Source organism: Mastigoproctus giganteus, chromosome 9 (assembly GCF_048544385.1).
Source record: "Mastigoproctus giganteus isolate SK-2022 chromosome 9, ASM4854438v1, whole genome shotgun sequence".
Taxonomy (NCBI): domain Eukaryota; kingdom Metazoa; phylum Arthropoda; class Arachnida; order Uropygi; family Thelyphonidae; genus Mastigoproctus; species Mastigoproctus giganteus.
The window spans coordinates 143,451,585-143,472,498 of record NC_143583.1 but is presented as its reverse complement, the minus strand read 5'-3'; the positions used below and the strand labels follow the sequence as shown (position 1 = coordinate 143,472,498).

Sequence of the window (20,914 nt, the reverse complement as noted above, 5' to 3'; positions counted from 1 at the left end):
TCGTTTGTATGTGACCATATGATGGACAAACAAGCTGCTAAATGAATTTGTAAGTTATATATTATTTAACTCTCACTTAAACATAATCCATCCCCAGGGGCTCACATCTGGTGATTATGGGCTTGGCACACCCAGGGTCCTGAGCTGGATATCATCATTCTTCTCTTTCTTGGTGATTTCCTTCTACTTTTGTCTCTTTCTCTCTCTCTCTCTCTCTCTCTCAGGGTAACTCGGGAATTTTTTTTTTTTTTGGCTAGTGCAGCATAAGCCTCGGGCTTCCTTGCACCGTATAGCTAATAATAATAATAATAATAATAATTGTATTACGAAACTTAGTTTGCCATCCAATAGTGCTACTCAGAAAACAAGTTTCACCCTTCAAAAGCATGGAGGGATGAGGGGGGAGTCCAAATCTTAGAAATGTCCAGTTTTCCAATAAAATTTGGATGATAGATTTCACTTCTTCACTAAGTCTATGGACTTTTTATTTATTAACATTAGACCTATCACTCCATAACATTAACACTTTGTTCACAGATAAATTGAAATTGTCTAAAGCTGAAAGTAACTATTTGTTAGTATGTTGGAATACCTAGGTAAAATAAGTACAAAAAAGCATGGTAAAATATTGCGCTTCATGCTACTATCAAACTATAATTTCAAACTGTACTGTACCATACCATAATGCATACTTCTTTATGAAAAGGATTTTTAAATAAAATAGCATAAACAGTGGATTCCGGTTATTTGGGCCACTGGTTAATCGGGGCAGCCATTTATTTGGGGCAAATCTTAAAAAACAGAAACCAATCGATAAAACAGTCAGGGTTTACTTCGCTTAATTGGGACACCATGCCGTTTAATCGGAGCAGGAGACCGCAGCACTGGAGATTACCCTACGATTGTCTCCGACGGTACCACGTAGTTCGGTCGAAATTCTGGAGGTCACAACCATAAAACAATTAGTAGTCACCTGTTTATTGGGCTTTTCTGTTAGTGAAATCTATCATAAATGGACAGTAAACTCGATCTTACTGAATGTGCGATAATACCGACAGCTGGAATTCTGTGGGTTATTATGGTGAAATGTGTTTACACTTCCATGAAATCTTCAATCATATAAAAAATTAATTTTCAGAATTTTCTCTTCATTCCTTCTAACTTGCGCGTATTGTGTTACTTGCAATTTGTGTGTGCTGTGTTCTTTGTCATTGATTGCTTATCTTTTTACTGTTTTAAATTTTAACCCCCACCCACAAATGTCAGTGAACAGAAATGTCAACTAGTTCGTATGTACTTATTACAGTACGTATTAATTATTCCAATTATCACATATATTCTTCCGATTTTCACATATCATTTAATTTTTTAATTGGTAAGGTAATAAATAAGGTAATAAATTTGTGCTTAATAAACTTTGCTTTTATAGCCTGTGGATAATATTCTTCCTATTTTCGCTAATTAGAATCTGTTTAATAGAATTAAAATTCAATTCACAAACGTGATCACAATGGCCGACGCTTACTGCACATCGTATAGTGAACAGTACTTTACTATACTACCTATCAAATCACGTTACGATGGTGATTCCATCGTAACGTGATTTGATTTGTACAGTGAACCAATTGTAAAGAGGGGGGGTACATTGTATTTTTAACTATTTACGCGAAACTTTGGATAATTGGGGCAGCCGCTTAATCGGGCCAAAATGCACTAGTCCCGATGTGTCCCAAATAAGCGGAATGGACTGTATTACGAAGTCAGATTCATATTATATGCTATTACATATTCACACCACATTCAGCAACAGTTCTTAATACACTTTCTCTTTTAGTCATTATCCCTCAAAAATGTATGCTGCAAAAAAGAGCAATCTGTACCCACATATTGCAATATTTAGACCACACGTATTTTTGATGTGCTGTCTTTAAAGAACATTTAAAAAAATGAAATAAACATGACAAAACCAATTAGCCAGCTCTTTTAGTTAAAAAATTACGTCTTACCTCATGTATTTGAGGTTTTTACTAGAACACATGCGAACAATTATGGAAAATACTTTGGATACTAGGAAAATAATAAAATAAAAAAAGATTCACACAAACAAAGGACTGATCTGAATAGCTAGCAATAGCATAAGGAGTGGCATATGGTGCAAGAAAGCAAGCTTATACAGCATCAGTCAAAAAAACCACACTTCGCATTCCCTCCAAAAGTTTGTCCAGTTCTTGAATTTGTTTAGGCTATCAACTTCCACAAGGACAAATGGAAGTTTTTTTCATCAATAAACCACTCTCTGGCTAAAGATAAATTTCTTCACATCTATTCTGTAACCATCTTTACTCAATTTGAATTTTTTTTTTTTTGTCCTCACTTTTTCCCATTATATATGGGGTCAGCGTTTTTTTTATTTTTTTTATTTATTGTTTTGGCATTCAATTTTTACGGCTGGATGCCCTTCCTGATGCCAACCCTTGACCCTTTATCCGGGCTGGGGATATGCGGTGGTCATTCCCTGACCTTCTGCATCCTCCGTACATCACGGGCTCGAACTCCAGTCTAATCAAGAAGCATGTGCTACGCACTACTACTCCTGCCCACTCAAAGTGCATAATTTGAGCAAGAGGAAGAATCCCATCAGCATTGAGCTTATTCGAACCATTCAAAGCCTTAAACACCTCAATCAGATCAACTTGCAGGTGGCTAGTCAGCTCAATCAGATCAATTTGCAGGACTAAAGGCTTTCTTGGTAAGAACATCATTTTGATCCCAAAATTCCCGCATATCATCGACAAAAAACCCATGAGCTGTCCTGGCAGCCTGTCTGCACAACTCAGAAAACTTCATATCTGAATATACAATTACCCCCAAATCTTTTTCATTCTCCACTAACCTGAGTGTAGTACCATACAGTTGGTACGTTACTCCGGGGCTATTCTACCCATATGCAGTACTTTGCATTTGTCAAAGTTACACCTGGTTGTTACCTCCAGCCCATCTGTTCAACTTTTCTAGATCCTTTTGCATTAGCATACTATCATTATTGTCATTAATGATCCAGACAACTTTTTAACATCTGCAAACTTTGACATTAAGCCTTATATACCTTCATAAATACACAAAACAAGAGGCCCAAAATCAAACCCTGGTGGACTCCACTAATAACATTGGTCGACAAAGAGATGTGTCCACTGATTATCACTCTCTTCTCCTTCTTCAAAGACATACGATGCAAGAAAGCAAGCTTATACAGCATCAGCCAAAAAAAAAAAAAAAAACCTTCCCATTTCGCCCATCTGGTCACTCCAAATTTTTGTCTACTTCAGCTTTAAATTTATTTAAGCTATCAACTTCCACAACAAAAGACAGAAGTCTGTTCCAGCAATCAACTGACCACTGGCTAAAGGCAAACTTCTACATATCTATTCTACAACTATCTTTCCTCAATTTGAATCTATGTCCCCTCAGGTCCTTAGTCTGAACAAGCGGAAGTATCCCGCAGCATCAAGCCTGCTCAAACCATTCAAGGCCTTATACATCTAAATCAGATCACCTTACAGGTGCCTAGTCTCCAGATGGTGCAACTTGCAGAACTTAAGTCTTTCTTCATAACCTTTGTTTCTCTAACCAATCTTGTTGCCCTTCTCTATATTCATTCGAGCAACTCAACATCCTTCCTAAAATGATGCCTCCTGACCTGAACGCAGTACTCAAGGTGTGGGCTGACCATTGCCTTATACAAAGGGATAATCACCTCCTTGTCTCTGCTAGCAAAATTCCTATATATCATTGACAATACTCCAAGACCTGCTCTGGCAGCCTGTCTCTGCACTGCTCAGAGAACTTCATATCTGACTGCACAATTACCCAGAATGTAGTACCACACAGTTGGTATGTTTCTTTTGGGTTACTGCTACCCACATGGAGTACTTTGCATTTGTCAATGTTAAACTTCAGTGGTCATTTCTCAGCCCATCTGCCTAACTTTTCTAGATCCTGTTGCAGTAGCATACTCTCTTTAGTGTCATTAACAACCCTGCTAACCTTTGTATCATCTGCAAACTTGGATATCAAGACTGATATACCTTCAACGATATTATTGATAAATATATAGAAAACAACAATGGCCCCAGCACTGAACCGTGGGGGAATCCACTAATAACATTAGCCCAGAAGAGGAGTGTCCATTTATTACCTCTCTCTGCCGGCTCCCACTCAACCATCCCTTTATAGATTGCAGCAACTTTTCCTTAATGCTCCAGTTTTTACAGCAGTCTTTCATGCGCAACAGTATCAAAAGGTTTCCTGAAATCCAAGTATATGATATCAAAATTATTTTTTGCATCCAGTTCTTTTGTGACCACATCGTAGTATCCAATCAAATTAGTCAGACAAGACCTCCCCTTAATAAACTCATGCTGTGTCTGAACTGTTACTGAAGTCTTGTCTAGGTGGTCCTGTATCACTTCTTTTACCAGCAACTCCATTATTTTCCCCAGAACAGAAGTTAAACTAACAGGTTTATAACTACTCATGTCACCCTTTTTAACCCTCTTTGTGAATTGGAGATACATTTGCACAACTCCAGGCCATGGCAACCTCCCCTGAATCTAAGGATGCTCTCATAAAAAAAAAAAAAAAAAAATATGGCTAAATTTATTGAAACCAATGAACTTGTGCTGGAGCAAATTTACAATGCCGATGAAACAAGATTGCACTGGAAACATCTTCCGTCAAAAACTCCAGGACATGAATTCCAAAGGCAAATATTGACAGTTCTTTGCTGTGCTAATGCCGGGTCTCGCGCTTGAAACTATGTAATTGGAACGGCAAAAAACCCAACGCTTTCTTGACTATTTCAATATTATTGACTATTTGACTATTTCAATATTTCAGTTTTTATAAAAATTAAAATTTTAATTAAAATTGTTTTAATTTTTAAAACAATAATAAGTCAGCCTGGATAGACAGGGAGATATTTTCCAGTTGGTTTAGAACTAAATTGTGCCGTCAGTGTGCCAACATCTGGTGTCACTGAGCTTGCCACAGAAAGCTGTCCTGCTGTTAATGCATCAGGTCATCCTAATGAGGAAATTCTAAAATCAGATGGAAATAATTTTGTCAAATATTTACTCTCAATGTGACAACTTTAATACAACCTATAGATCAAGGCGTCATCCAGCAAATGAAATTTATCTCTGAAATTAGTGAAAGAAAATGACTGTGATTGACATTTTGGAAAAATTTGACTGTATTGGACATGATTTATGAAGTTTCAGCAGCATGGAAAACAATAAAAAAACATCACTTTAAAGGAGTTTTGGCATAAAATTTTACTGGAAAACAATGAAAGATTCCTAAGATTTGAAGTAAACTATGAAGATCTGGTACCAGAAATGTTACGAAATTTGCAACAAATTGGTGGGGAGGGGTATGGGGACATTGATGAGCAATCAATTCATGTTGGCTTAATTCTGACAAAGATTTAGCTGGCCATGAAGTGCTAAATGATGAAGAAATTTTACATCATGAAATCATGAACAACTACTACATCACCACTAAAAATGATGGTGAATCTGAAGAAAAGTTGATATTGTCACAAAAAATTAGTGTTACTTTAAACCACACAGCAGCACTTCTTGACTACATGGAACAACAAGACAATATGCAACAAATTTGGGGGGGGGGGGGAAGAAGTATAATAGCGTTCAGTCGGAAAAAATAGTTTTAAGAAATATTCGAAGCACCATTCGTCAAAAAGTTGCAAAAGGAAAAAAAAAAACAATCTTCTATACTTCCATATTTTTCTAAGTGAATTGATTTTTGTTCATCTCTCCTATTTATTGTAAAATTAAAATATTATGTTAAAAACAAAACATGTTTTAAAGATATCAACAGACATTTTAAGTTAAAATAAAACTTGTAAAAAAATATTGTGCATCCCCATCAGCAGCATTTGGCAGCCGACACAACCATACTCATTACCTATAGGTATGTTTTTATACCTATGCAAGCAGCATATTGGACACGCGAGTAGGTCATGGTAAGTTTTTTCGTTTTTTATCTATTACCATATTTTTTAGGTTCGTTGCTGAACATTTTTTGATATTTTTGGATTAACCAGGAAATTGATTATCCAGGTTTTTATTTTTACCATCTATCCTGGAAAATCGAGAGTCTACTGTATATTTTATTATTTTTTGCCACAGAAAACTCCATAACTGTTTTTAGGAATGTTAGTATGTATGCATAAAGCGAATACTGTTCTTTACCATTTCCATCCATATGTATAACTCCCAGTGGATGGATTTTCATATTTTATATTTGGCTCTTTTATATGGATTTGTTAAAGCACACCAAATTTCATTAAAATCAGAATAAAAATTAGGCAGGTATTACTTCTTTTTTTCATACTTATGACATAAGCTATCCATATAGCATATATTACAGCTGAAGCATTGGATATTATGTTTGTTGCTGTACAGTGATTGGAAGAATGAATGAGCAACGTGGCAGATGTACAAATATGAAATGTTCCTGTTTTTAGTGAAAACTCTTCACTAAAAACAGGAACATGAAAGTTCTTCCTTTTTTCGCATGAAAGTTCTTCCTTTTTTTGCTCTTTTTTTTGTTATAAATCATGAATTATTACTATTTTCTAATATGTCCTGAAATGTAATGTACAGCATAAATTAACTTTTTTTTAAAATTCAAACAGCCATGGCCCTGTAAACAGTTCATAATTGGACAGATGCTTTTCTTATTTTGGACTCTAAAATACATTTCAAAACTAAATTAGAAAGTGTCTGCAATTCTGCCCAGACACGATAGGAACGTTAACAAGCACAGACCACGCTGAATTTTTTTCACCGTGGTCTGTGCTTGTTAACAGGAGAGACTGCTTCTACAGGGATAGGATAAACTTAAATAGAAAGAGTGCAAGAATATTTGCCGATGCTATCGGGGCAGTTAGGTGGGTCGGAAAATTGCTAGCTTGGGGGGGGGATTCACAGACTAAAAGGTTAAAAGTAGCCGCAGGCAGAGGTAAATGTGATTCTTGCACAACTTCTATTAGAATAAGTAGCGACCTGGAGCGACGGGTGCTGGGGGTTTCAGGGACTGATGGCAGTCATTGTGAAACAGGTGGGTATATGGGATGTGTTAGGGTAACTAATAATGATAAGTACATGTACTTGGTATATGTACTTGCATAAGTACATATACCAATGCTAGAAGTATAGTAAATAAATTTGATGAATTTGAAGTGTTGGTCAAGACATCAAAGGCGGATATTGTTGGGATAGCAGAGATGTGGTGTCACACAGATATAAGGAATGCAGAACTGGAATTTGGGGAGTACAATGTATACAGAAAGGATAGGAAGGGAGAAGGTATTATGCTGTTAATTAATCCGAGCCTGGTCCGCCCTGTTTTTGTCTAATTTTTAACCCTAACTCGAAAGTTGCTCCCCCCCCCCCCCGAAGAAAACTAATAATTTTCATAATTTCTACTCAATTTTCCAAATTGAAACTCTCAATATACATAAACGGAAGTATATTCTTTGATTTCCTACCTTTAGCGCTCAGCGAAAACTATTAATTCACTCTAAAACAGCAAAAATGTACGATCACATTTCAATTTATTAAATTTTGATGTCGGCAAAACAAGATCCAAGCTTTGAAAATAAAACGCGTTACTTCATTAGTTCAAAAATTGGCGCGTCAGCTCGGCGCCTCTGGCTAAAACGAATCAACGCACGCAGAGAGATAATTGACTGGTCAAGCTTACGTCATTAACGTTACCAAGGTGATCGAAGGAGAAAATGAAACTGTAAACAACTTTCGTGGAAAACAAACAGTTGAGCATCATTACTTGCGAACACTAATTTGCATGGCTCACTCACAACAGTAGCTTTATTGCTTTTCGTAATTGTTGTACGAAAGAATTGCAACGAATTGGTTTTGAAAAACTAAAATATTGCATTTCCTTTCTTCAATATGTATTATCTACTAAAAAAAAAATCAAGGAAATTCATCTACTGGAAGCTATACTGGAAACGGAAAGAAAAAAACTGTCGTAAAACTGATCACTACAATGCGCATTTCATAAAAAAAAAAGTTCGCTTTATTGTAATTGTTTCTAGAGGACTAAATCGGAACAGTAGTTTCATGGATGTATATTTGATCTTCTTACGAAATTTCAAGAAAATATTTCTATTCATAGCTGCGTTATAAACTTCGAAAACTGATGTCGAAGGAACTTCAAATGCATCTCACCTGGTGTACAAACAGGGAGAAAAAAAAAATAAAAAATAAAAAATGCGCAGCTAGTAGCAGATTGTGAGAACAATCCATTACTCGTAGTGAGGGATTGGGAAATTGTAAGTAATTGTTATTGAATACTTCAATATTTCCTTGATATGCATTTGATATCATCAAAAAATTTCCAGAGAAAAATTGAATTTTCATTATCACACAATGGCCGAAAAATTCACCATAAAATGTCATGTGTTTCAATGTTTGAATTCCATTCTGAGCTGCAAATGTAATTTCACTTCTCTTGCGCTGACAGAATAGCCGTTCACCGAATGAAGAAAAACAGGGTTCATTTTCATGAAATTTCCAATTCCCTTCTTTCACTTGAGGGAAAAAAACTCCTTAGGGGAGGGAGTCCACCCTTTCTAGTCCGACCCGAGAGAGAGAAATAAAAAATACCCTTGTGGTGGGGAGAAGGCCAAGAGATTGTCAAACGTCCAGAGCGTTAACTTTCATTTATTTTATTTATTATTATTTATTTATTTTATTATATTATTATTATTAATCCACCGTGGATTGGGGCTTCCCTGGGCCGGGATAGTGCTTCTCCTCTTTTCTCCTTCCCTCTCTTCATCTTATACAAGTTTTTCTTTCCTCCCTGGGAAACTTTTTTTTTTTTGGCTGATGCTGCATAAGCTCATACACTTGCTTTCTTGCATCACATGCCACTACTACTACTACTACTAGTAGTAGTTCCCCAGGGAGGAGGGCGTGCAGTTAGTAGGGGAGATCATGCCCTCCTGCTAGGGATGAGTACCTGGAGGCAGTCGTCCAGGTGATTGCTGCTTCCAGGTAGCCAGAATGCCCAAATACAACATCACAATACAGAACACACATATAAGCTCACAAACAGTTTTTCTTTCCTGTCACTTTTTCCCGTGCGGGATGAAAAATTTTTTTCTCTCTCTCTCTCTCTCTCTTGCCTTCCTTTTCATCTGTCTTCATCCAACATGGGATATTCCTAAGCGGAGTGATTTTTTTTTTTTTCACGACACACACTGGCCTTACCCTGACAATGCGTAAAAACTGAACAGAGCAATGAGGCCGAGATGAACTTTTGTTGTAGGAGCCGCCCATACAAAAACAAAAAATAAATAAAGAAAATAAATAATAATAATAAAAAAAACAGCATTGCAGCTCTAAGTCAGCTTCATCCTAGGATGCCGAAACTGCAATTGTTTTAGAGAACAATATTTTGCATTTTTACTTTCTAACATTATTTTGCATTATAGCTCTGTTACAATATTATGCTTTGTTTCTTTACATTATTGCTGTAGCAAACGATATCGGTGTGCATGACGTTTCATCACAGATGCTGGAGTTCTAATTAGTCAGTTCATCCTAGGATGCGGAATTACTAATTAGTCCGATTTTGGTCTGGTGTTCATTTGATAAAAAATCCAGAATAATTCCTCTGGAAATATTAGCTAGTGAACTGCATCATAAATTTCAAACATTGCTGTATTGCTTATCCTCTGAGTGACCGCATGTTTTCACCTTGTACAATTGTTTTATTGTGGACACTTTCTTCCAGTCAGTAAAATCATTATTATACCTATAAAGTAATTCATTATGTTGGGGGAAACCGTTTTTGCTCCTAATTGATGTAGCACTTTCGAATTTTGAAAAGTGGATTATTTGAACACAACATACATTAGAAGGTCGGTAAAAGAGTTGATAATTGATGGGCAGCATTCCGACAAACAAATTTTCTGTTCATATTACGTGATGACCACACGGTCAGAGATCCCAAAATATAGAAAGAAAGAAAGAAGAGAGAGAGAGAGAGAGAGAGAGAGAGAGAGAGAGAGAGAGAGAGAGAGAGAGAGAGAGAGAGAGAGAATACAAGAAACCGCACTGCATTTAGCAGTCACCGACTCATCTGCCAAAAACCACAGTAAAACAATAAGTGATGGGGAGTAAGTCTATTTGTCAGTGGAGTTTATCTGTTTATTGCAGTTCAGAACAGCATATGGATAGTGAATTTATTCGGCTTCTGTACTAAAACAGAATTTTCTGCCTTTGCAATGACATCAAAGCGTAACAAGCAAATATCTTCTAATGATACTTTTTGAGCAGCCATTAGTTGTAATCTGTTAGCTTTGTATTGTTACAAATATTGCAGTTATGTGAACAATACACATTTCAAGAAAGAAAGAAATTCATAGCGGATGATTTTTTTTTCCTTTCTTTTGATGCACTAGTTTCAAAGTTTATAACGCAGCTATAAATAGAAATATTTTCTCGAAATTTGGTTAGAAGATCAAACCCAGGAAACTGCTGTTCTGATATTGTTTACTAAAAACAATTACAATAAAGCAAACTTTTTTTTTTTTTTTTTTTATTAAATGCGCATTGCAGTGTTATCAGTTTTACACCAGTTTTTCCCCATTTCCAAAAGATGAATTTCCTTGATCTTCTGTTCGTAGGAGCAATACACGTTGAAGATAGGATATACGATCTGTTCACCTTCCATAAACTGTTATTGGTACTGTATGGCTTTATTTCTTCTTATGTCAAAAACAGTAGCTCCTGTTCGTCTTTTGTTTATTTACACTTCTCCTTTACCGTCTCAATGTAGCTGTACTGGTGACGTGATATATACCTCCCACGCTTCGCTTGCATTCACGCGGAGTTGTTTATCAGAACTGCTCCTCTCCGCACAAAGAAATTCGCGCGCTTTACACCAAGAAACGAATCAAGTGTCGGGTTTCATAAGCTCTAGGCTGGTTAGGGCGGGGGTAAAAAAATTAATTGAAAAGGCCTAAAAAATTGCATACTTGATGTCACATTTTTGTCATTTGCGTGAAATTCAACAGAAGGTTTTGAATTATAGAAACTATAATTATAGAAACATAAAATCAAAAGAAATGCATCCAGTTGATATAGATGAACAGTGCACTGTTGAGTCAGTTTGGTGTGACATAAGCACTGTGAAAGCAAAAATAAGAGTAGAAGTGTGTTATACGCCTAATGACGCGAATGAGTACAATGAACAATTGTACAGAGAAATAGAGTAGGCTAGTAAATCAGAATGTCTTATAATGGGGGATTTTAACTTCCCAGATATTGACTGGAACTTGTAGGTTGGACACTCACACACTAGTAAGACTTTTGTGAATTTACTGGATGATTGTTTTCTGCAGCAGCATGTTCGAGAGGCAACCAGAGAAAGTAATACTCTTGATCTCGTTATCAGCAGTGCTCATTCATGTATTAAGAATTTGCAGATAAAGGAACCACTAGGTGGCAGTGATCACAGTGTACTGATGTGGGATTTACTTAAAGATATAATTACCATCAGGGGTAAAGGAAAGGGTTTTTGCTTCCGTAAAGGTGAGTACAGTGGTCTCAACTGACGATGTTACCAACAGTAAATTCTAGTGGGAAGCATTGAAGGAATTAATCGTGGATGCTACTAAAAGTTTCATACCTATTAAGAAATACTGTTCAACGTTTAGGCCTAAACGGTTATCAAATGAACTAATGAGACTCGTGCAGGGAAGAAAAATGCATGGGATGCACATAAATTATCAAGCGACTCAGAAGCCTATGGCAGATATAAGCTAGTCTGTAATCAGGTCACAAAGGAGGTTAGGCAGGCAAAGGCAGATTACAAGAAATCTTTGGCAAAAGATGCTAAGAAAAACAGCAAGAATTTCTTTACTTTTATAAACTCTAAAAGGAAGGGGATGAATCTGATTGGTCCACTTGATACCGATGGTTCCACTGTTGATGATCCTGCTCAGTAGCAAACAAACTGAATGAGTATTTTGCATCTACATTCACACATGAGGAGTTATTAAGGTTTGAAAATGATGATTTTGTAATAACTGAGAGCAAAGTTGAGGAGAAATTGTTGAAGTTAAACCTAAGAAAGGCACCTGGGGTGGATGGGATCTATCCAGTTATATTAAAGGAGGCAGCAAAGCAACTAAGCAAACCCTTAGCCAAAATTATGAGAGGTCCCCACAGACTGGAGATGTGCAAATGTATCCCCAATTCACAAAGGGGGATCGAAGGGTGACACGAGTAATTACAGACCAGTTAGTTTAACTTCTGTTCCGGGAAAATAATGGAGTCACTGGTTAAAGATGCATTGCAGGATAATTTAGACAAGACTGCAGCAATAATTCAGACACAGCATGGATTTGTTAAGGGCAAGTCTTATCTCACAAATTTAATTGAGTACTATGAAGTGGTCGCAAAGGAACTGGATGCAAAAAATAATTTTGATATCATATACTTGGATTTCAGGAAAGCTTTTGACACTGTTGCACAGGGAAGACTACTGTACAAATTGGAGCAGAAAGGTATTAAGGGTATGTTGCTACAATGGATAAAAGGATGGTTGAGTGGGAGAAGACAGAGGGTGGTAATTAATGGTAATTAAAAGTAATTAACTAATGTTATTAGTGGAGTCCACGATTCGGTGTTGGGTCCTCTGTTGTTTTGTATATTTATCAATGAATTATTATTATTAATAGCCATATGGTGCAAGGAAGCCTGAGGCTTATGCTGCACCAGGAAAAAAAAAAAGTTCCCGAGTTACCCTGAGAGAGAGAGAGAGAGAGAGAGAGAGAGAGAGAGAGAGAGAGAGAGAGAGAGAGAGAGAGAGAGAGAGAGAGAGAGAGAGAGAGTCAAAAGTAGAAGGGAATCACCAAGAAAGAGAAGAATGATGATATCCAGCTCAGATACAAAGGTTGGCAGAGTTGTTAACGACAGTAATGGCGGTGTGCTACTGCAACATGATCTAGATTATTTGGGCAGATGGGCTAAGAAGTGGCAACTGAAGTTTAACCTTGACAAATGCAAAGTACTGCAAATGGGTAGAAGTAACCCCGGAGAAACATACCAACTGTGTGGTACTATACTTAAAGTGTTAGAAAATGAAAAAGACCTGGGAGTAATTGTGTAGTCAGATATGAAGTTTTCTGAGCAATGCAGACAGGCTGCCAGGGCAGGTCATGGGGTTTTGTCAATGATATATAGGAATTTTGCTAGCAGGGAAAAGGAGGTGATTGTCTCTCTGTATAAGGCAATGGTCAGGCCACACCTTGAGTACTGCATACAGGTCTGGAGGACTCATTTTAGGAAGGATGTAGATTTGTTTGCGCGTGTACAGAGAAGGGCAACAAGATAGGTGAGGGGAATGAAGGGATCCTCTTACCAAGAGAGGCTTAAGTTCTGCTAATTGCAATGGCTGGAGACTAGACACCTGTGCGGTGATCTGATTGGGGTGTATAAGGCCTTGAATGGATTGAGCACGCTGAATTCTGATTGGATCCTTCCACTTGTTCAGATTACGAACCTAAGGGGGCATAAATTGAAATTAATGAAAGATAGATGTAGAATAGATGTGTGGAAATTTGCCTTTAGCCAGCGGGTTGTTAATTGCTGGAACAAACTTCCATCTGTCGTTGTGGAAGTTGATAGGTTAAATAAATTTAAGGAGGAACTAGGCATGCATTTGGAGGGAATGGGGTGATTTTTTTTTTTTTTTTTTTGGCTGATGCTGCATAAGCTCATTCACTTGCTTTCTTGCATCACATGCCATTACTACTACTACATCTCAGAATTTTCTGAACATTGAAACACCTTGTATATTTTTAAAACTTGCATGAATTAACAAAGTAATTAATCTGAAAAAGAATGGAAAAAAAACCAAAAAGCCTACAAACCTTTATGTGAGATGATACACCTGGTGGGGCTTCGATCCACTCTTCTTCATCTTCTTGTTCTTTACACTCCTAGATTAATCAAATCTTTTTGAAACTAAATTTATGCAAAACTTCATTGAAATGAACAATATAATATTATTATATCACAAGCTAATACAAATTTATAGCTTGGAACATAGGCAAAATTTTCACCTTCCCAGGTATGAAATTATTCGATGTATTTCAGATATTTCACCTACCATAGCAATTTTTTTAGAATTAACTGTGAAATATAATTATCACAAGCATGGAGGCTAATTATAACCATTCAAATACATTTTTCATATAAGAGTTATTAGTCACAAACTGCAGAGATCTCATATATCTTTCAACAAAAGATATATGGTTCACACATACACAAAATGTGATTAAAAATTAATTTTATTTAATGATAAATGTTTATATTGTTAATATTCTTCAATATATTGGAATTTCTAGTCAACTGCAGGGGGAAACATTTTTGAAATATACCTTGTTTGGCAAGACCAAGAAACTAGGAGTTATGGAGAAACCAATAACTATTCCAATACAATATAAGTAAAAATGCAGGAAAACTTCAATTTCAATTTATGTAACATAAAAGTAATTAGATTCATTTAAGTACTTTTGTGTTCAATGTCAATTTTCCTTGATCTTTCTTTTCACATCTTCATTTTCTAACTTACTGAAAGTTTAGAGGCCATAATAAAGAGTAAAATGTGTATTAGCTTCAACAAATACAGTAAGCTTCAAAGCATTATGAAGCTAAGTCCAAAATGTGTCTGGAAAAAATAAATAACAGTAAAAAAAAAAAAAAAAAAACCCCAAGAGGTAGCAATTCATCCATGCGCGCGATACTGTTTATGCCAGGTATTGAGAGGTGCATCAATGAGAGGGTAGAGTATAAATTAATTCTGTCCCTCTGCAATATTACCAGACATCTTCCTGATCAATGGCAGGCAGAAGCAATAACTGTTGCATTTTTTTTTAAGAAAATTGGACTGAAATGCACATACATAAAGGGAAAAAAAAAAAATTGCAAAATTTTGGTATGAAAATACAAAACTGTGTTACCTCAAATCTGTGGTGATGATGGATTGCTGTATTCTCCTTTTGCAATGACACACTTGTTCTATTATGCTTACCACTGATCAAAACAGTTTTCGAAGTTGTCCTTTGTGAATGTTTTTATGTAGTCCACAGCTCTTGACTGGTCTTTTTCAATAAATTTAAATAATTTTTTTTTCACGCACTGCTTTAATATTAAGAATAGCTAAAAGTGTTGCATGATGCCAAACAGAAAATTAAAGTGGATGCAGCACACCAGGAATGTTTTTGTTGGCCAAAAATTGCTGGACAGCAAACGACACATGACAATGTCAAAACAGAGTTAACCATTCCTATATTTGGGGTTCATTCACAGCAGATTGAATATTTCAATTGTTTCAAAACTTCTGTTGCAATAAGCATGAACTTCACGAGTCATTTTAACTGCTGCGTTTTTTTTGCCTTGGTGACAACAACATTTTCCCACTTGGAGTGTTGAACCTTACGCTCTGTTATATCCATACACCTAAAATGTATTGCATGTTACAATTTTTGTTAAAAATAAAGAATATAACACGGCTCATTTGAACATGATGAAATGAGGACCCAATGTTGCCTTTGATTTTCACTGAGAATACATGGAACTTGACATTCACTCACCTCATGCATAAAAACTTCATGTCAAAAGTGCCTGATCCAGACCAAATTAAAGCTGTCTCCTCAGAAATTTCTCAAATAGTGATAGATCAAATTGAATGATGACATGAACTTCATTGATTTTTGACTGTTTTGGGTCACTGATGAGCATTTGCAACTGCCTTTGCATTGGCTGGTGCAGCATAAGCCTCGGGCTTCCTTGTACTATAAGGCTAATAATAATCAGGGAGCTTCGTCCCTGCTTGCATCTTTTGATAAAATAAAAAATACTTTCTTCACCTTCATGTGAAAAATTTCCCTCACAAAACTTTTGAAACCACTTGAGAACTAGTTTTTTCATCATGGCATTATCGTCATACACTGTAACAAGCCATGATTCCAAGTTTAGAATATAATTTAATGTTTGCATGTTTTTCAAATTTTGTTATTTTCCATATAATAGACAAATTAGAAAAAAGTGTTCACTCAAAGCAGATTTCCATTAGACTGGTGTATAACAACAAATTAAAACGTGGTGTGCACATGTTCAAAGGATGTCAGTAGTCTCCTCTACTAGAGAAGTGTTATTTATTCGAAGTAGTGCAATACCTGGTATCTCGTTGTGAAGGTAGCCACAATATTAGATAAAATCGAACGATGCCGTTACACTACTTATGTAGCTAAATTTATGGGTAAATTATGGTGTATTTACACCGATATTATATAGTTAATTTCAACCATTACATATTATGCCTTGTGCATTTAGTCTTCAAAATTAAGAATTTGCATATAAAGGAACCACTGGATGGCAGTGATCACAGTGTACTGATGTAAGATTTACTTAAAGATTTACTTAAAGACATTACTTAAAGACATTAACATCAGGGGTAAAAGGAAGGGTTTTTGCTTCCGTAAAGGTGACTACAGTGGTCTCAGACAGTTCTTAAATTGTACACAGTGGGACCAACTGATGATGATGTCACCAGCAGCAAATTCTAATGGGAAGCGTTCAAGGAAGTAATCATGGAAGCTACCAATTAAGAAATACTGTTTAATGTTTAGGTCCCTAAATGTATGTCAGATGAACTAATGAGACTTGTGGCAGAAAAGAAAAATGCATGGGATGCATATAAATTTTCAGGCGACACAGAATCCTATGATAGATATAAGCTACTCTGTAATCAAGTCACAAAGGAAGTTAGGCAAGTGAAGGCAGATTATGAGAAATCTTTGGCAAAGGTTGCTAAGAAAAACAGAAAGGACTTCTTTATTTATATAAACTCTAGAAGGTAGGGGATGAATCAGATTGGCCCATTTGATATCGATGGTCCGACTATTGATGATAATACTCAGATAGCTGATAATCTGAATGAGTATTTTGCACCTACATTCACACGAGGAGTTATTAAGGGAGGAAAATGCCAGAAGATTATCAAACTGTAATAGGGTATTAAATGATTTTATAATAACTGAGAGCAAGGTGGAGGAGAAATTGTTGAAGTTAAACATAAGAAAGGCACCTGGGGTGGATGGGATCTATCCAGTCATATTAAAGGAGGTGGCAAAGGAAGTAAGCAAACCCTTAGCCATAATTATATGAGAGCATCCTTGGGCTCAGGGGGAAGTCCCCACAGACTGGAGATGTACAAATGTATTCCCGATTCACAAAGGGGAATTTAAGGGTGACACGAGTAATTACAGACCAGTTAGTTTAACTTCTGTTCCATGAAAAATAATGGAGTCACTGGTTAAAGATGCATTGCAGGATCATCTAGACAAGATGTTTGTTTGTTTGTTATTTGGTTTTTAGGAGCATTAGCAACTAAGGCATTATTGCTCCGGGGATATGCAGTGGTTACTCCCTGACCTTTCCGCATCCTCTGTATTTGGGTCGATCCCCGGTATAATCTGCATCCCCCGTATTTGGCTCAAACCCTGGTCTGATCAAGAAGCGTGTGCTACGCACTGTTGCTCCTGCCCACCTTGCTATGGAGGCCCCATCTAGACAACACTGCAGTAATAATTCTGACACAGCATGAATTTAAGGGAAAGCCTTGTCTGATAAATCTGATTGGATACTATAGTAGGTACATACATTGACAAAATTTTAGACTTTTTCTTATATATTTCTTACTTTTGAATGGAAATGATGTAGCCAAGTGGTCAGAGGCATGAGTACAGTAGCATACGCTCTGAGTGGACCAGGGTTAAACCGACCAACTGTGTGGTGCTATATTTAGGATGGTAGAAAATCAAAAAGACCTGGGAGTAATTGTGCAGTCAGATATGAAATTTTCTGAGCAGTGCAGACAGGGTGCCAGAGCAGACCATGGGGTACAGTCAATGATATACAGGAATTCTACTAGTAGGAAAAAGGAGGTGGTGTATAATGGTCAGGCCACGCCTTGAGTACTGCGTACATGTCTGGAGGGCTCATTTTAAGAAGGACAGAGAAGTACTTGAGCAAGTACAGAGAAGGGCAACGAGAAGGTGGACTTATCAAGAAAGGTCTAAGTTCTGCAAATTGAAGAGCCTGGAGACTAGGCAACTGCAAAGTGATCTGATTGAGGTGTATGTGTATAAGGTTTTGAATGGGTTGAGCTGTTTGTTTGTTTGTTATTTGGTTTTTAGGAGCATTAGCAACTAAGGCCATATTGCTCCGGAATATGCGGTGGTCATTCCCTGACCTTTCCGCATCCTCCGTATTTGCTGGGCACGGGCTCGAACCCCGGTCTAATCAAGAAGCGCGTGCTACGCTCTGCTGCTCCTGCCCACCTGGCTACGGAGGCGCTTATGGGTTGGGCAAGCTCAATTCTGATGGAATTCTTCCTCTTGCTCAGATTATGATCCTGAGGGGACATAAATTCAAACTGAGGAAAGTTAGTTATAGAACAGATGTGAAGAAATTTTCCTTTAGCCAGTGGGTAGTTGATTGCTAGAACAAACTTCCTTTTGTAATTGTGGAAGTTAATAGCTTAAATAAATTCAAGGATGAACTGTACAAACATTTAGAGGGAATGAATGTGTGAAATATATATATATATTTTTTGGCTGATGCTACATAAGCTTGCTTTCTTGCCTCACATGCCCCTACTACTACCACCTCTGAGATTCCTGGCTGCCAAGCTCTGTAGCCCACATAATTGGAGTCTTACCTCATGTAGTCACCCTTTTGCAGATTTCATCATGAGAGTTACATGTCTTCGGACCCTTTCAAGAAGCTCAATATCTTTTTTCTCAATATATAAAGAAAAAAATATCTTTTTTTTCAGATGAGGTTTCCTGAACTGAAAAAAAAATACTTGAACTACTTGAACACACAGTACTGCAAATGTGGTCTTAAAATTGCCTTATACAATGGGATTATGAAATACCTATCTCTACAGAATAACTCATTGACAGGACTCTGTGAGCTTTCCTTATGGCCTGTTTACATTGCTGAGAAAAACTTCATATCTGCCTCAATTATAACTCTAGATTCTTGCTTCCACTACTGTTTTCAATTCAATCCACCAAATGTATAATTTATTTTGGGGGTGCTATCCCAAGTGTAAAAACTTGCATTTTGCTGCATTAAAACACAGCTGTCAGTTTTCTGACTATTCTTGCAGCCTGTTCAAGTCATCCTGAAGGAGCGCTGCTTGCCACTGATCAGTAACCCTCTACCAATCTTTACGTCATCTGCAGATTTTGACTTCACACCTTCTATCTATTTGTTGATGTTGTTTATGAAAATCAGAAACAACAGTGGCCCAAGAACCAATCCTTGGGGAACTCTACTTTTGACTTAACACTGATCTGAAGAATATCCATTAATCACAACCTTCTACCCTGCAGCCACCCAGCAATCCATCTAGTAATCCCAACATGTTCCAGCTTATACAGTAACCACTCATGAAGGACTAGGTCAAATGCCTAGCTAAAATCCAAATAAACTATGTTGAAATTGTTCCTATATCCAGCTCATGAGTAACTATGTCAAAGTAATGTGTACACCTAAACTTCTTTTTATGCGAATTCGGAGTTATGTGAAATGGGATATCAAAAATAATTTTTTTTACACGATTTTTATTCACTTTTATGCAACCAATCTAAAGTCTAAGTTAAGAAAATATCCATAATTCAAGAAAATTCTGAGAATTTTGCAGAACTGCATTCTCGTTTCAATTAAGAAAATTCTAAATTCCCTGAATTACATAACTGACTGCGCATAAACAAAAAAAAAAAAAAAAAAAAAACAGCAGTTGTTTGCAGTTTGAATTTGGTGTTTGAGTAGACCTTTTTTGCATTTGCATTTTTTAAGTGAAATCAAAATCGCATTATAACATTAATAATTTTGCCAAGAAATAATAAATGGTAAGCTACATTGTATGTAATTTTCAAACTTTCATTTCATTAACGGAAGATTTTAATTCAGCCCTCACATGATGTTGCTGATAACCAAAAAAATAAGGAAAGCTGTTTCTTTGGATATAAAAATTCAAATTTTAGATCATCTTCAAACTGGGGAAGGTGCGACGGCTGTGGGTAAGCAATTTTGGAATCCGTTAATCAACTATCAGATCTATAAAGAAAAATGAAGAGGCTATTAGAAAAGAGGTATGTTCTGGTACAAAATCGAGGGCAAAATTATCATCATACACAAGAGATGTTGTTCTAGAAAAGACCGAAAAAGCTTTAGTGATGTGGATAGAAGATAATGTACAAAAAAGAATGCCAGTTGATGGAAATTCCATCAAGCAATCAGCATTGAGATTTAATGAACAGATTAAAAAACTGCAGCCAGATACTTCATCTCAAGCGAGGAAAAAATATGAATTTCATGCAAGCAATGGTTGGCTGGCTAAGTTTATTAAAAGACATGCTTTTCATAATGTAAAAATTAAAGGTGAAACGGCTTCTGCTGATGAAACAGCTGCTAAAGCATTTCCACAAAAACTTGCTAAAATAATTGAAGATGGAGGTTACACTCGTGAACAAGTTTGGAATATGGATGAAACTGGTCTTTTCTGGAAAAAAAAAATGCCAAACAGAACTTATGTATCAAAAATGCAAAAAACTGTTGGTGGTTCAAAGCAGCAAAGGACCGCATAACACTCCTATTTTGTTCGAACACTTTAGGAAATCGGATGTTAAAACCACTGCTCATAAATCGATCATTAAGATCATGGCCAATGAAAGGCGTAGATTTTCAAAACTGCCAGTTCACTGGAGGGC

General features: G+C 36.6%; 1 protein-coding gene across 4 annotated transcripts in view; it reads right to left on the bottom strand.

The window, feature by feature from the left end:
* The window catches only part of LOC150080786 (pre-mRNA splicing factor cwf19l2), a 315,168-nt gene that overhangs the window by 270,767 nt on the left and 23,487 nt on the right, over positions 1-20,914 (bottom strand). For all 4 annotated transcript variants that reach the window (XM_090381845.1, XM_090381844.1, XM_090381843.1 and 1 more), the window contains exon 3: positions 13,997-14,065. In XM_090381845.1, coding sequence (XP_090237971.1) covers positions 13,997-14,065 — 69 coding nt within the window. The remainder of the gene's footprint in view (positions 1-13,996; positions 14,066-20,914) is intronic.